The sequence below is a fragment of the Scyliorhinus torazame genome, chromosome 16 (assembly GCF_047496885.1).
Source record: "Scyliorhinus torazame isolate Kashiwa2021f chromosome 16, sScyTor2.1, whole genome shotgun sequence".
NCBI classification, from domain to species: domain Eukaryota; kingdom Metazoa; phylum Chordata; class Chondrichthyes; order Carcharhiniformes; family Scyliorhinidae; genus Scyliorhinus; species Scyliorhinus torazame.
In genome coordinates this window covers 77668266-77682043 of record NC_092722.1, presented here as the reverse complement: position 1 = coordinate 77682043, position 13778 = coordinate 77668266, and the positions used below count along the sequence as shown (strand labels likewise).

The 13778-nt window shown below is 52.5% G+C and overlaps 1 protein-coding gene across 1 annotated transcript in view; it reads left to right on the top strand.

The window, feature by feature from the left end:
• Positions 1 to 376: 376 nt before the first annotated feature.
• The window catches only part of LOC140392887 (tapasin-related protein-like), a 34901-nt gene continuing 21499 nt past the window's right edge, over positions 377 to 13778 (top strand). The window contains exons 1-3 of the mRNA XM_072478648.1: positions 377 to 681; positions 2623 to 2862; positions 7552 to 7836. Of these exons, the coding sequence (XP_072334749.1) occupies positions 645 to 681; positions 2623 to 2862; positions 7552 to 7836 (562 nt within the window). The 5' untranslated portion in view covers positions 377 to 644. The remainder of the gene's footprint in view (positions 682 to 2622; positions 2863 to 7551; positions 7837 to 13778) is intronic.

Sequence of the window (13778 nt, the reverse complement as noted above, 5' to 3'; positions counted from 1 at the left end):
ACAATGTTGTTGTTGAGGTTTTCTTTGCACTTCAGCCCCACACTCCTGATCGACAGACATCCGGTGCAGAGAGGGGCGGGAAAGGCAGAGGATCTCCTCGTGAACCTGCTCTGGGCCTGGCCTAACTTGCCATCAATAGGTCCAGGCAGCGGGCGACCAAGGGGGTCATCCGACCTGACTGTCTGCCCATCATCCGCAGCCTCAAATACTCCCAGGACAGAGGGAGTGAGAGAGTGAGATAGAGAGAGGGGCAGAGTCAGACAGAGAGAGAGAGAGAGACAGATAGAGAGAGAATCAGAGAGAGAAACAGAGTGAGAGACAGAGGGAGAGAGAGCCAGGGACAGAAAGACAGAAGGAGAGAGAAACAGAGAGAAAGACTAAAATGGAGAGAGGCAGAGACAGAGAGTACGAGAGCGAGAGAGAGACACGCACAGAATGAGACAGACAGGTTTCAGAGCAGTCACATGATTTCCTGCAGGAGTGTCAGAGCCAGTGAGAGAATTGGCTCCTGTCCCAGAACTGAAAAGGCCAAAAGCTTCCGGCTGCAAAGTGAAAGCAAAAATGAAGATTTCCATCCTTGTGTCACCCAACCCCCACCATCAGCAATCTAAAACACCAACAATTCAACTGGAAAATCACGGAAAATGCACCGACACATACACTGGCTTCTACTCAAGCTGGGTAAGCAACGCTCCCACTCAGCCACAACAGTGGGAACTTTAATCTCTGTCTAACCCCGTGCTGTCCCTGTCCTGAGAGTGTTTGATGGGGACTGTGTAGAGGGAGCTTTACTCTGTATCTAACCCCGTGCTGTACCTGTCCTGGGAGTGTTTGATGGGGACAGTGTAGAGGGAGCTTTACTCTGTATCTAACCCCGTGCTGTACCTGTCCTGCGAGTGTTTGATGGGGACAGTGTAGAGGGAGCTTTACTCTGTATTTAACTCCGTGATGTACCTGTCCTGGGAGTGTTTGATGGGGACAGTGTGAAGGGAGCTTTACTCTGTATCTAACCCCGTGCTGTTCCTGTCCTGGGAGTGTTTGATGGGGACTGTGTAGAAGGAGCTTTACTCTGCATTTAACCCCGTGCTCTACCTGTCCTGGGAGTGTTTGATGGGGACAGTGTGAAGGGAGCTTTACTCTGTATCTAACCCCGTGCTGTACCTGTCCTGGGAGTGTTTGATGGGGACAGTGTGAAGGGAGCCTTACTCTGTATCTAACCCCGTGCTGTACCTGTCCTGGGAGTGTTTGATGGGGACTGTGTAGAGGGAGCTTTACTCTGCATTTAACCCCGTGCTGTACCTGTCCTGGGAGTGTTTGATGGGGACAGTGTGAAGGGAGCTTTACTCTGTATCTAACCCCGTACTGTACCTGTCCGAGGAGTGTTTGATGGGGACAGTGTAGAGGGAGCTTTACTCTGTATTTAACCCCGTGCTGTACCTGTCCTGGGAGTGTTTGATGGGGACAGTGTCGAGGGAGCTTAACTCTGTATCTAACCCCGTGCTGCACCTGTCCTGGGAGTGTTTGATGGGGACAGTGTAGAGGGAGCTTTACTCTGTATTTAACTCCGTGCTGTACCTGTCCTGGAAGTGTTTGATGGGGACAGTGCAGAGGGAGCTTTACTCTGTATCTAACCCCGTGCTGTACCTGTCCCGGGAGTGTTTGATGGGGACAGTGTAGCGGGAGCTTTACTCTGTATCCAACCCCGTGCTGTACCTGTCCTGGGAGTATTTGATGGGGACAGTGTAGAGGGAGCTTTACTCTGTATCTAACTCCGTGCTGTACCTGTCCTGGAAGTGTTTGATGGGGACAGTGTAGCGGGAGCTTTACTCTGTATCTAACCCCGTGCTGTACCTGTCCTGAGAGTGTTTGATGGGGACAGTGTAGAGGGAGCTTTACTCTGTATCTATCCCCGTGCTGTACCTGTCCTGGGAGTGTTTGATGGGGACAGTGTAGAGGGAGCTTTACTCTGTATCTATCCCCGTGCTGTACCTGTTCTGGGAGTGTTTGATGGGGACAGTGTAGAGGGAGCTTTACTCTGTATCTAACCCCGTGCTGTACCTGTCCTGGGAGCGTTTGATGGGGACAGTGCAGAGGGAGCTTTACTCTGTATCTAACCCCGTGCTGTACCTGTCCTGGGAGTGTTTGATGGGGACAGTGCAGAGGGAGCTTTACTCTGTATCTAACCCCGTGCTGTACCTGTCCTGGGAGTGTTTGATCAGGACAGTGTAGAGGGAGCTTTACTCTGTATCTAACCCCGTGCTGTATCTGTCCTGGGAGTGTTTGATGGGGACAGTGTCGAGGGAGCTTTACTCTGTATCTAACCCCGTGCTGTAGCTGTCCTGGGAATGTTTGATGGGCACAGTGTAGAGGGAGCTTTACTCTGTATCTAACCCCGTGCTGTACCTGTCCTGTGAGTGTTTGATGGGGACAGTGTAGAGGGAGCTTTACTCTGTATCTAACCCCGTGCTGTAGCTGTCCTGGGAGTGTTTGATGGGGACAGTGTAGAGGGAGCTTTACTCTGTATCTAACCCCGTGCTGTACCTGTCCTGGGAGTGTTTGATGGGGACAGTGTCGAGGGAGCTTTACTCTGTATCTAACCCCGTGCTGTACCTGTCTCTGTAGTCTTAGTTTTGGCCGATGATCCTGGGGCTGGCCCAGTGAGTGAAGCTGCTGATGTGGTCCTGGACTGCTGGTATATCGAGGACTCGGGTGGTCTCAGCGCGGTCAGTGGGAGATTCTCTCGGGAGAAATCTTTGCTCGTACTCCGCAACGTCAGTATCGCCGGAGATGAGCAAACGTCCGCCTGGACTGACTACGAGGTTCGCGACGAGGATCGGAAGCACATCATCTTCGAGGCCATTGGTGAGTCTCCGTTATTTTCACCCTCGGTCAACCCCCAAAGCCTACTCCCAAACAGTAAGACTCCACCCCAACATCCACCCGACCCCTCGGCACTATCGCTCTGACAGTGCGGCACTCCCTCAGTACTGACCCTCTGACAGTGCGGCGCTGCCTCAGTACTGACCCTCTGACAGTGCGGCGCTCCCTCAGTACTGACCCTCTGACAGTGCAGCACTCCCTCAGTACTGACCCTCTGACAGTGCGGCGCTCCCTCAGTACTGACCCTCTGACAGTGCAGCACTCCCTCAGTACTGACCCTCTGACAGTGCAGCACTCCCTCAGTACTGACCCTCTGACAGTGCAGCACTCCCTCAGTACTGACCCTGCGACAGTGCGGCACTCCCTCAGTACTGACCCTCTGACAGTGCGGCGCTCCCTCAGTACTGACCCTCTGACAGTGCAGCACTCCCTCAGTACTGACCCTCTGACAGTGCAGCACTCCCTCAGTACTGACCCTCTGACAGTGCGGCGCTCCCTCAGTGCTGACCCTCTGACAGTGCGGCGCTCCCTCAGTACTGACCCTCTGACAGTGCAGCACTCCCTCAGTACTGACCCTCTGACAGTGCAGCACTCCCTCAGTACTGACCCTCTGACAGTGCAGCACTCCCTCAGTACTGACCCTCTGACAGTGCGGCGCTCCCTCAGTACTGACCCTCTGAGAGTGCAGCACTCCCTCAGTGCTGACCCTCTGACAGTGCGGCACACTCACAGTAGTGACCCTCTGACAGTGTGGCACTCCCTCAGTGCTGACTCTCTGACAGTGCGGCACTCCTTCAGTACTGACCCTATGACAGTGCGGCACTCCCTCAGTACTGACCCTCTGACAGTGTGGCACTCCCTCAGTGCTGACTCTCTGACAGTGCGGCACTCCTTCAGTACTGACCCTATGACAGTGCGGCACTCCCTCAGTACTGACCCTCTGACAGTGTGGCACTCCCTCAGTGCTGACCCACTGACAGTGCAGCACTCCCTCAGCACTGACCCTCTGACAGTGCAGCGCTCCCTCAGTACTGACCCTCCGACAGTGCAGCACTCCCTCAGTGCTGACCCTATGACAGTGCAGCACTCCCTCAGTACTGACCCTCTGACAGTGTGGCACTCCCTCAGTGCTGACCCTCTGACAGTGTGGCACTCCCTCAGTGCTGACCCACTGACAGTGCAGCACTCGCTCAGTACTGACCCTCTGACAGTGCGGCACTCCCTCAGTACTGACCCTCTGACAGTGCGGCACTACCTCAGTACTGACCCTCTGACAGTGCGGCACTCCCTCAGTACTGACCCTATGACAGTGCGGGCACTCCCTCAGCACTGACCCTCTGACAGTGCAGCGCTCCATCAGTGCTGACCCTCTGACAGTGCGGCACTCCCTCAGTACTGACCCAATGACAGTGCGGGCGCTCCCTCAGCACTGACCCTCTTACAGTGCGGCACTCCCTCAGCACTGACCATCTGACAGTGCAGCGCTCCCTCAGTACTGACCCTCCGACAGTGTGGCACTCCCTCAGTACTGACCCTCTGACGGTGTGGCACTCCCTCAGTGCTGACCCTCTGACAGTGCGGGCACGCTCTCAGCATTGATCCTCTGACAGTGCGGCACTCCCTGAGTACTGACCCTCTGACAGTGCGGCACGCTCTCAGGACTGGCCCTCTGACAGTGCGGCAATCGCTCAGTACTGACCCTCTGACAGTGCAGCACTCCCTCAGTACTGACCCTCTGACAGTGCGGCACTCCCTCAGTACTGACCCTCCGACAGTGCGGCACGCTCTCAGCACTGACCCTCTGACAGTGCGGCACTCCCTCAGTGCTGACCCTCTGACAGTGCGGCACTTCCTCAGTACTGACCCTCTGACAGTGCAGCACTCCCTCAGTGCTGACCCTCTGACAGTGCAGGCACTCCCTCAGCACTGACACTCTGACAGTGCGGCACTCCCTCAGTACTGACCCTCCGACAGTGCAGGCACTCCCTCAGCACTGACACTCTGACAGTGCGGCACTTCCTCAGTACTGACCCTCTGACAGTGCAGCACTCCCTCAGTACTGACCCACTGACAGTGCGGCACTCCCACAGCACTGACCCTCTGACAGTGCGACGTTCCCTCAGTGCTGACTGTCTGACAGTGCGGCACTCTCTCAGTACTGACCCTCTGACAGTGCAGCACTCGCTCAGTACTGACCCTCCGACAGTGCGGGCACGCTCTCAGTACTGACCCTCTGACAGTGCGGCACTCCCTGAGTACTGACCCTCTGACAGTGCGGCACGCTCTCAGTACTGACCCTCTGACAGTGCGGCGCTCCCTCAGTGCTGACCTTCTGACAGTGCGGCACTCTCTCAGTGCTGACCCTCCGACAGTGCGGCACTCTCTCAGTGCTGACCCTCCGACAGTGCGGCACGCTCTCAGCACTGACCCTCCGACAGTGCGGCACTCCCTCAGCACTGACCCTCTGATGGTGTGGCACTCCCTCAGTGCGGACCCTCTGACAGTGTGGCACTCCCACAGCACTGACCCTCTGACAGTGCGGCACTCCCTCAGTACTGACCCTCCGACAGTGCGGCACTCTCTCAGTACTGACCCTCCGACAGTGCAGCACGCTCTCAGCACTGTCCCTCTGACAGTGCAGCACTCCCACAGCACTGACCCTCTGACAGTGCGGCACTCCCTCAGTACTGACCTTCTGACAGTGCGGCACTCCCTCAGTGCTGACCCTCTGACAGTGCGGCACTCCCTGAGTACTGACCCTCCGACAATGTGGCACGCTCTCAGCACTGACCCTCTGACAGTGCGGGCACTCCCTCAGCACTGACCCTCGAACAGTGCGGACACTCCTGGAGCACTGGCCCTCTGACAGTGCGGCACTCCCTCAGTACTGGCCCTCTGACAGTGCTGCACCCCCTCAGCACTGACCCTCTGACAGTGTGGCGTTTCCTCAGTGCTGACCTTCAGACAGTGCGGACACTCCCACAGCACTGATCCTCAGACAATGTGGCGTTCCCTCAGCACTGACCCTCTGACAGTGTGGCGTTCCCTCAGTGCTGACCCTCCAACAGTGCGGAACTCCTTCAGTGCTGACCCTCTGACAGTGCAGCACTCTCTCTGTACTGACCCTCTGACAGTGCGGCACTCCCTCAGTGCTGACCCTCTGACAGTGCGGCACTCCCTCAGTGCTGACCCTCTGACAGTGCAGCACTCCCTCAGTGCTGACCCTCTGACAGTGCGGCACTCCCTCAGTGCTGACCCTCTGACAGTGCAGCACTCCCTCAGTGCTGACCCTCTGACAGTGCGGCACACCCACAGTAGTGACCCTCTGACAGTGTGGCACTCCCTCAGTGCTGACCCTCTGACAGTGCGGCACTCCCTCAGTGCTGACCCTCTGACAGTGCGGCACACCCACAGTAGTGACCCTCTGACAGTGTGGCACTCCCTCAGTGCTGACCCTCTGACAGTGCGGCACTCCCTCAGTAGTGACCCTCTGACAGTGCGGCACTCCCTCAGTACTGACCCTCCGGCAGTGCGGCACTCCCTCAGTACTGACCCTCCGACAGTGCGGCACTCCCTCAGCACTGACCCTCTGATGGTATAGCACTCCCTCAGTGCTGACCCTCTGACAGTGTGGCACTCCCACAGCACTGACCCTCTGACAGTGCGGCACTCCCTCAGTACTGACCCTCCGACAGTGCGGCACTCCCTCAGTACTGACCCTCCGACAGCGCGGCACGCTCCCTGCACTGACCCTCTGACAGTGCAGCACTCCCTCAGCACTGACCCTCTGACAGTGCGGCACCCCCTCAGTACTGACCTTCTGACAGTGCGGCACTCCCTCAGTGCTGACCCTCTGACAGTGCGGCACTCCCCGAGTACTGACCCTCCGACAATATGGCACGCTCTCAGCACTGACCCTCTGACAGTGAGGGCACTCCCTCAGCATTGACCCTCTAACAGTGCGGCACTCCCTCAGCACCCACCCTCTGACAGTGCGGGCACTCCCTCAGCACTGACCCTCGAACAGTGCGGACACTCCTGGAGCACTGGCCCTCTGACAGTGCGGCACTCCCTCAGCACTGACCCTCTGACAGTGTGGCGTTTCCTCAGTGCTGAACTTCTGACAGTGCGGACACTCCCTCAGCACTGACCCTCGAACAGTGCGGACACTCCTGGAGCACTGGCCCTCTGACAGTGCGGCACTCCCTCAGCACCCACCCTCTGACAGTGCGGGCACTCCCTCAGCACTGACCCTCGAACAGTGCGGACACTCCTGGAGCACTGGCCCTCTGACAGTGCGGCACTCCCTCAGTACTGGCCCTCTGACAGTGCGGCACTCCCTCAGCACTGACCCTCAGACAATGTGGCGTTCCCTCAGCACTGACCCTCTGACAGTGTGGCGTTCCCTCAGTGCTGACCCTCCAACAGTGCGGCACTCCTTCAGTGCTGACCCTCTGACAGTGCAGCACTCTCTCTGTACTGACCCTCTGACAGTGCGGCACTCCCTCAGTGCTGACCCTCTGACAGTGCGACACTCCCTCAGTGCTGACCCTCTGACAGTGCGGCACTCCCTCAGTGCTGACCCTCTGACAGTGCGGCACTCCCTCAGTGCTGACCCTCTGACAGTGCAGCACTCCCTCAGTACTGACCCGATGATCTTTGTACCTGCAGGCTCGGATGTCCCGATACCCAATGGGGAGATTCTGCTTCACGCAGACTGTGAAGGACAAGAGGTGACGTGCGAGATTAGCAGTTTCGGGGCTCAATCTGGGGCGGATGATGCTGAGGGGGCTCCTGCCACCTCCTTCATCGGGGTGCTGCGTATCTCTGGGGGTGGCCTCGGCATGGCTCTGGTGTTCAGAACCATTCCAGTCAGCGAGAAGGACAGCGGAGAACGGATATTCAACGAGAAGCTGAATGTAGAACTGAGCCCGACGGGAACTATCCCCCTTTCTGGTGGGTATCGCATTGAGTATTTGTACCCATTGGGATGGTGTACACTGGGAGTGAACGGGAAGGGGTTTGGCTCCATTGGGATGGTGTACACTGGGAGTGAACGGGAAGGGGTTTGGCTCCATTGGGATGGTGTACAGTGGGAGTGAACGGGAAGGGGTTTGGGTCCATTGGGATTGTGCACAGTGGGAGTGAACGGGAAGGGGTTTGGTCCATTGGGATTGTGGACAGTGGGAGTGAACGGGAAGGGGTTTGGGCCCACTGGGATTGTGTACAGTGGGAGTGAACGGGAAGCGGTTTGGGTCCATTGGGATTGTGCACAGTGGGAGTGAACGGGAAGGGGTTTGGGTCCATTGGGATTGTGCACAGTGGGAGTGAACGGGAAGGGGTTTGGTCCATTGGGATTGTGTACAGTGGGAGTGAACGGGAAGGGGTTTGGGTCCATTGGGATTGTGTACAGTGGGAGTGAACGGGAAGGGGTTTGGGTCCATTGGGATTGTGCACAGTGGGAGTGAACGGGAAGGGGTTTGGGTCCATTGGTATTGTGCACAGTGGGAGTGAACGGGAAGGGGTTTGGTCCATTGGGATTGTGTACAGTGGGAGTGAACGGGAAGGGGTTTGGGTCCATTGGGATTGTGTACAGTGGGAGTGAATGTGAAGGGGTTTGGGTCCATTAGGATTATGTACAGTGGGAGTGAACGGGAAGGGGTTTGGGTCCATTGGGATTGTGTTCAGTGGGAGTGAACGGGAAGGGGTTTGGGTCCATTGGGAATGTGTAGAGTGGGAGTGAATGGGAAGGGGTTTGGGTCCATTGGGATTGTGTGCAGTGGGAGTGAAAAGGAAGGGGTTTGGGTCCATTAGGATTGTATGGAGTGGGATTGAATGGGAAGGGGTTTGGCCCATTGGGATTTTGTAGAGTGGGTGTGAACGGGAAGTGAATTGGGTGCCTTAGGATTGTGTAGAGTGGGATTGAAAAGGAAGAGGATTGGGTCCATTGGGATTGTGTACAATGGGAGTAAACGGGAAGGGGTTTTGGTCCATTGGGATTATGTACAGTGGGAGTGAACGGGAAGGAGTTAGGGACATGGGAACACAGGAACATAGGAATTAGGAGAAGATATTGGTAATTCAGCCCTTCGAGCCTGCTCCACCATTCAATCAGATCATGGCTGATCTCTTCCTGGTCTCAAAGCTAGCTACTTACCTGTTCCCATATCCCTTTAATCCATTTTTTAATCCGAAATATATCGATCTGCTTCTTGAAACCATTTAATGACTCCAATTCCAGCGCAATATGGGGCAACGAGATCCAGAAATTCACCTCCCTCTGCGAGAAGTAGTGCCACTTGTCCCAGTTTTAAATCTAATGCCTCTCAACCTATATCCGTGACCTCTCGTTCTAGATTGCCGCACAAGGGGGACATTGACATAAGAACATAAGAATTAGGAGCAGGAGTAGGCCATCTGGCCCCTCGAGCCTGCTCCACCATTCAATGAGATCATGGCTGATCTTTTGTGGACTCAGCTCCACTTTCCGGCCCGAACACCATAACCCTTAATCCCTTTATTCTTCAAAAAACTATCTATCTTTATCTTAAAAACATTTAATGAAGGAGCCTCTACTGCTTCACTGGGCAAGGAATTCCATGGATTCACAACCCTTTGGGTGAAGAAGTTCCTCCTAAACTCAGTCCTAAATCTACTTCCCCTTATTTTGAGGTTATGCCCCCTAGTTCTGCTTTCACCCGCCAGTGGAAACAACCTGCCCGCATCTATCCTATCTATTCCCTTCATAATCTTATATGTTTCTATAAGATCCCCCCTCATCCTTCTAAATTCCAACGAGTACAGTCCCAGTTTACTCAACCTCTCCTCGTAATCCAACCCCTTCAGCTCTGGGATTAACCTAGTGAATCTCCTCTGCACACCCTCCAGTGTCAGTACGTCCTTTCTCAAGCAAGGAGACCAAAACTGAACACAATACTCCAGGTGTGGCCTCACTAACACCTTATACAATTGCAGCATAACCTCCCTAGTCTTAAACTCCATCCCTCTAGCAATGAAGGACAAAATTCCATTTGCCTTCTTAATCACCTGTGGCACCTGTAAACCAACCTTTTGTGACTCATGCACTAGCACACCCAGGTCTCTCTGCACAGCAGCATGTTTTAATATTTTATCATTTAAATAATAATCCCTTTTGCTGTTATTCCTACCAAAATGGATAATCTCACATTTGTCAACATTGTATTCCATCTGCCAGACCCTAGCCCATTCACTTAGCCTATCCAAATCCCTCTGCAGACTTCCAGTATCCTCTGCACTTTTTGCTTTACCACTTATCTTCGTGTCGTCTGCAAACTTGGACACATTGCCCTTTGTCCCCAACTCCAAATCATCTATGTAAATTGTGAACAGTTGTGGGCCCAACACTGATCCCTGAGGGACACTACTAGCTACTGATTGCCAACCAGAGAAACACCCATTAATCCCCACTCTTTGCTTTCTATTAATTAACCAATCCTCTACCCATGCTACTACTTTCCCCTTAATGCCATGCATCTTTATCTTATGCAGTAACCTTTTGTGTGGCACCTTGTCAAAGGCTTTCAGGAAATCCAGATATACCACATCCCTTGGCTCCCCGTTATCTACCGCACTGTTAATGTCCTCAAAAAATTCCACTAAATTAGTTAGGCACGACCTGCCCTTTATGAACCCATGCTGCGTCTGCCCAATGGGACAATTTCCATCCAGATGCCTCGCTATTTCTTCCTTGATGATAGATTCCAGCATCTTCCCTACTACCGAAGTTAAGCTCACTGGCCTACAATTACCCGCTTTCTGCCTACCTCCTGTTTTAAACAGTGGTGTCGCGTTTGCTAATTTCCAATCCGCCAGGACCAGCCTAGTGAATTTTGGTAAATTATTACTCGTGCATTTGCAATTTCCCTAGCCATCTCTTTTAGCATTCTGGGATGCATTCCATCAGGTCCAGGAGACTTGTCTACCTTTAGCCCCACTAGCTTGCCCGTCACTACCTCCTTGGTGATAACAATCCTCTCAAGCTCCTCACCTGTCATAGCCTCATTTCCATCAGTCACTGGCATGTTATTTGTGTCTTCCACTGTGAAGACCGACCCAAAAAACCTGTTCAGTTCCTCAGCCATTTCCTCATCTCCCATTATTAAATCTCCCTTCTCATCCTCTAAAGGACCAATATTTACCTTAGCCACTCTTTTTTGTTTTATATATTTGTAGAAACTTTTACTATCTGTTTTTATATTCTGAGCAAGTTTACTCTCATAATCTATTTTACTCTTCTTTATAGCTTTTTTAGTAGCTTTCTGTTGCCCCCTAAAGATTTCCCAGTCCTCTAGTCTCCCACTGATCTTTGCTACTTTGTATGTTTTTTCCTTCAATTTGATACTCTCCCTTATTTCCTTTGATATCCACGGTCGATTTTCCCTCTTTTTACCGTCCTTCCTTTTTGTTGGTATAAACCTTTGCTGAGCACTGTGAAAAATCACTTGGAAGGTTCTCCACTGGTCCTCAACTTTTTCACCATCAAGTCTTTGCTCCCAGTCTACCTTAGCTAGTTCTCTCATCCCATTGTAATCTCCTTTGTTTAAGCACAAAACACTAGTGCTTGATTTTACCTTCTCACCCTCCATCTGTATTTTAAATTCCACCATATTGTGATCGCTCCTTCCGAGAGGATCCCTAACTATGAGATCCTGAATCAATCCTGTCTCATTACACAGGACCAGATCTAGAACTGCTTGATCCCTCGTAGGTTCCATTACATACTGTTCGAGGAAACTATCGCGGATACATTCTATAAACTCCTCCTCAAGGCTGCCTTGACCGACCTGGTTAAACCAATCGACATGTAGATTAAAATCCCCCATGATAACTGCTGTACCATTTCTACATGCATCAGTTATTTCTTTGTTTATTGCCTGCCCCACCATGTTACTATTTAGTGGCTTATAGACTACTCCTATAAGTGACTTTTTTGCCTTACTATTCCTGATTTCCACCCAAATGGATTCAACCTTATCCTCCATAGCACCGATGTCATCCCTTACTGTTGCCCAGATGTCATCCTTAAATAACAGAGCTACACCACCTCCCTTACCATCCACTCTGTCCTTCCGAATAGTTTGATACCCTCGGATATTTAACTCCCAGTCGTGACCATCTTTTAACCATGTTTCAGTAATGGCCACTAAATCATAGTCATTCACGATGATTTGCGCCATCAACTCATTTACCTTATTCCGAATACTACGAGCATTCAGGTAAAGTACACTTATGTTGGCTTTTTTACCTCTGTTCTGAATCTTAACACCTCGATCAGTAACCTCCCCTAAGTTATATTTCCTCTTAACCTTTCTCCTAATTTTCCTTGTCGTTGAACCCATATCTTCATGTAACAACCTGCCGCGTCGCTTACCATTAATGTTTTCAATTCCCGTTTTATTCCTTTTCGTATTCCTGGTCCTATTCACTGAGCTCCCCTCAGTCACTGTACCTTGTACTGTCGCCCTTTTTGATTTTTGACTATGACTTCTCTGCCTTACACTTTCCCCCTTACTGCCTTTTGTTTCTGTCCCTGTTTTACTACCTTCCAACTTCCTGCATCGGTTCCCATCCCCCTGCCACATTAGTTTAAACTCTCCCCAACAGCTCTCGCAACCCCCCCAGGACATCGGTTCCAGTCCTGCCCAGGTGCAGACCGTCCGGTTTGTACTGGTCCCGTCTCCCCCAGAACCGGTTCCAATGTCCCAGGAATTTGAATCCCTCCCTCTTGCACCATCTCTCGAGCCACGCATTTATCCTATCTATCCTGACATTCCTACTCTGACTAGCTCGTGGCACTGGTAGCAATCCTGAGATTACTACCTTTGAGGTCCTACTTTTTAGTTTAACTCCTAACTCCCTAAATTCAGCTTGTTGGACCTCATCCCGTTTTTTACCTATATCGTTGGTGCCTCTGTGCACAGCTGGCTGTTCACCCTCCCCCTCCCAGAATGTCCTGCAACCGCTCCGAGACATCCTTGACCCTTGCACCAGGGAGGCAACATACCATCCTGGAGTCTTGATTGCGTCCGCAGAACCGCCTGTCTATTCCCCTTCCAATTGAGTCCCCTATCACTATAGCCCTGCCATTCTTCTTCCTGCCCAGCTGCGCAGCAGAGCCAGCCACGGTGCCATGAACCTGGCTGCTGCTGCCTTCCCCTGGTGAGCCATCTCCCTCAACAGTATCCAAAGCGCTATATCTGTTTTGCAGGGAGATGACCGCAGAGGACACCTGCACTGCCTTCCTACTCTTGCTCTGTCTTTTGGTCACCCATTTTCTATCTCCCTCAGTACCTTTCACCTGCGGTATGACCAACTCGCTAAACGTGCTATCCACGACGTCCTCAGCATCGCAGATGCTCCAAAGTGAGTCCATCCGCAGCTCCAGAGCCGTCAAGCGGTCTAACAGGAGCTGCAACTGGACACACTTCTTGCACGTGAAGGTGCCAGGGACAGTGGACGTGGCCCTGAGCTCCCACATCGCACACGAGGAGCATGACACGGGTCTGAGATCTCCTGCCATGTCTTAAACCTTCGGTTAACTTCAACAATTACAATTTACCAAAAAAAAATTAAATAAATAAATAAACAACGAAGAAAAAAATATATCAATATACCAATGAAAAGAAAAAGAAAACAGAAATACTACTTACCAGTCACTGACCTCGAGCCTTCCTCTTGATCTTGATTTGGCCTACGTTTACTTTGTCAATCCCTTTTATTTTTCATACACCTCGATTAGATCCCCTCTCATCCTTCTAAACTCCAGCGAGTATAAGCTCAAACTGTTTAATCTCGCCTCATACAGTAACCCTTTCATCCCCGGAATCAATCTGGTGAAACTCCTCTGAACTCCAATT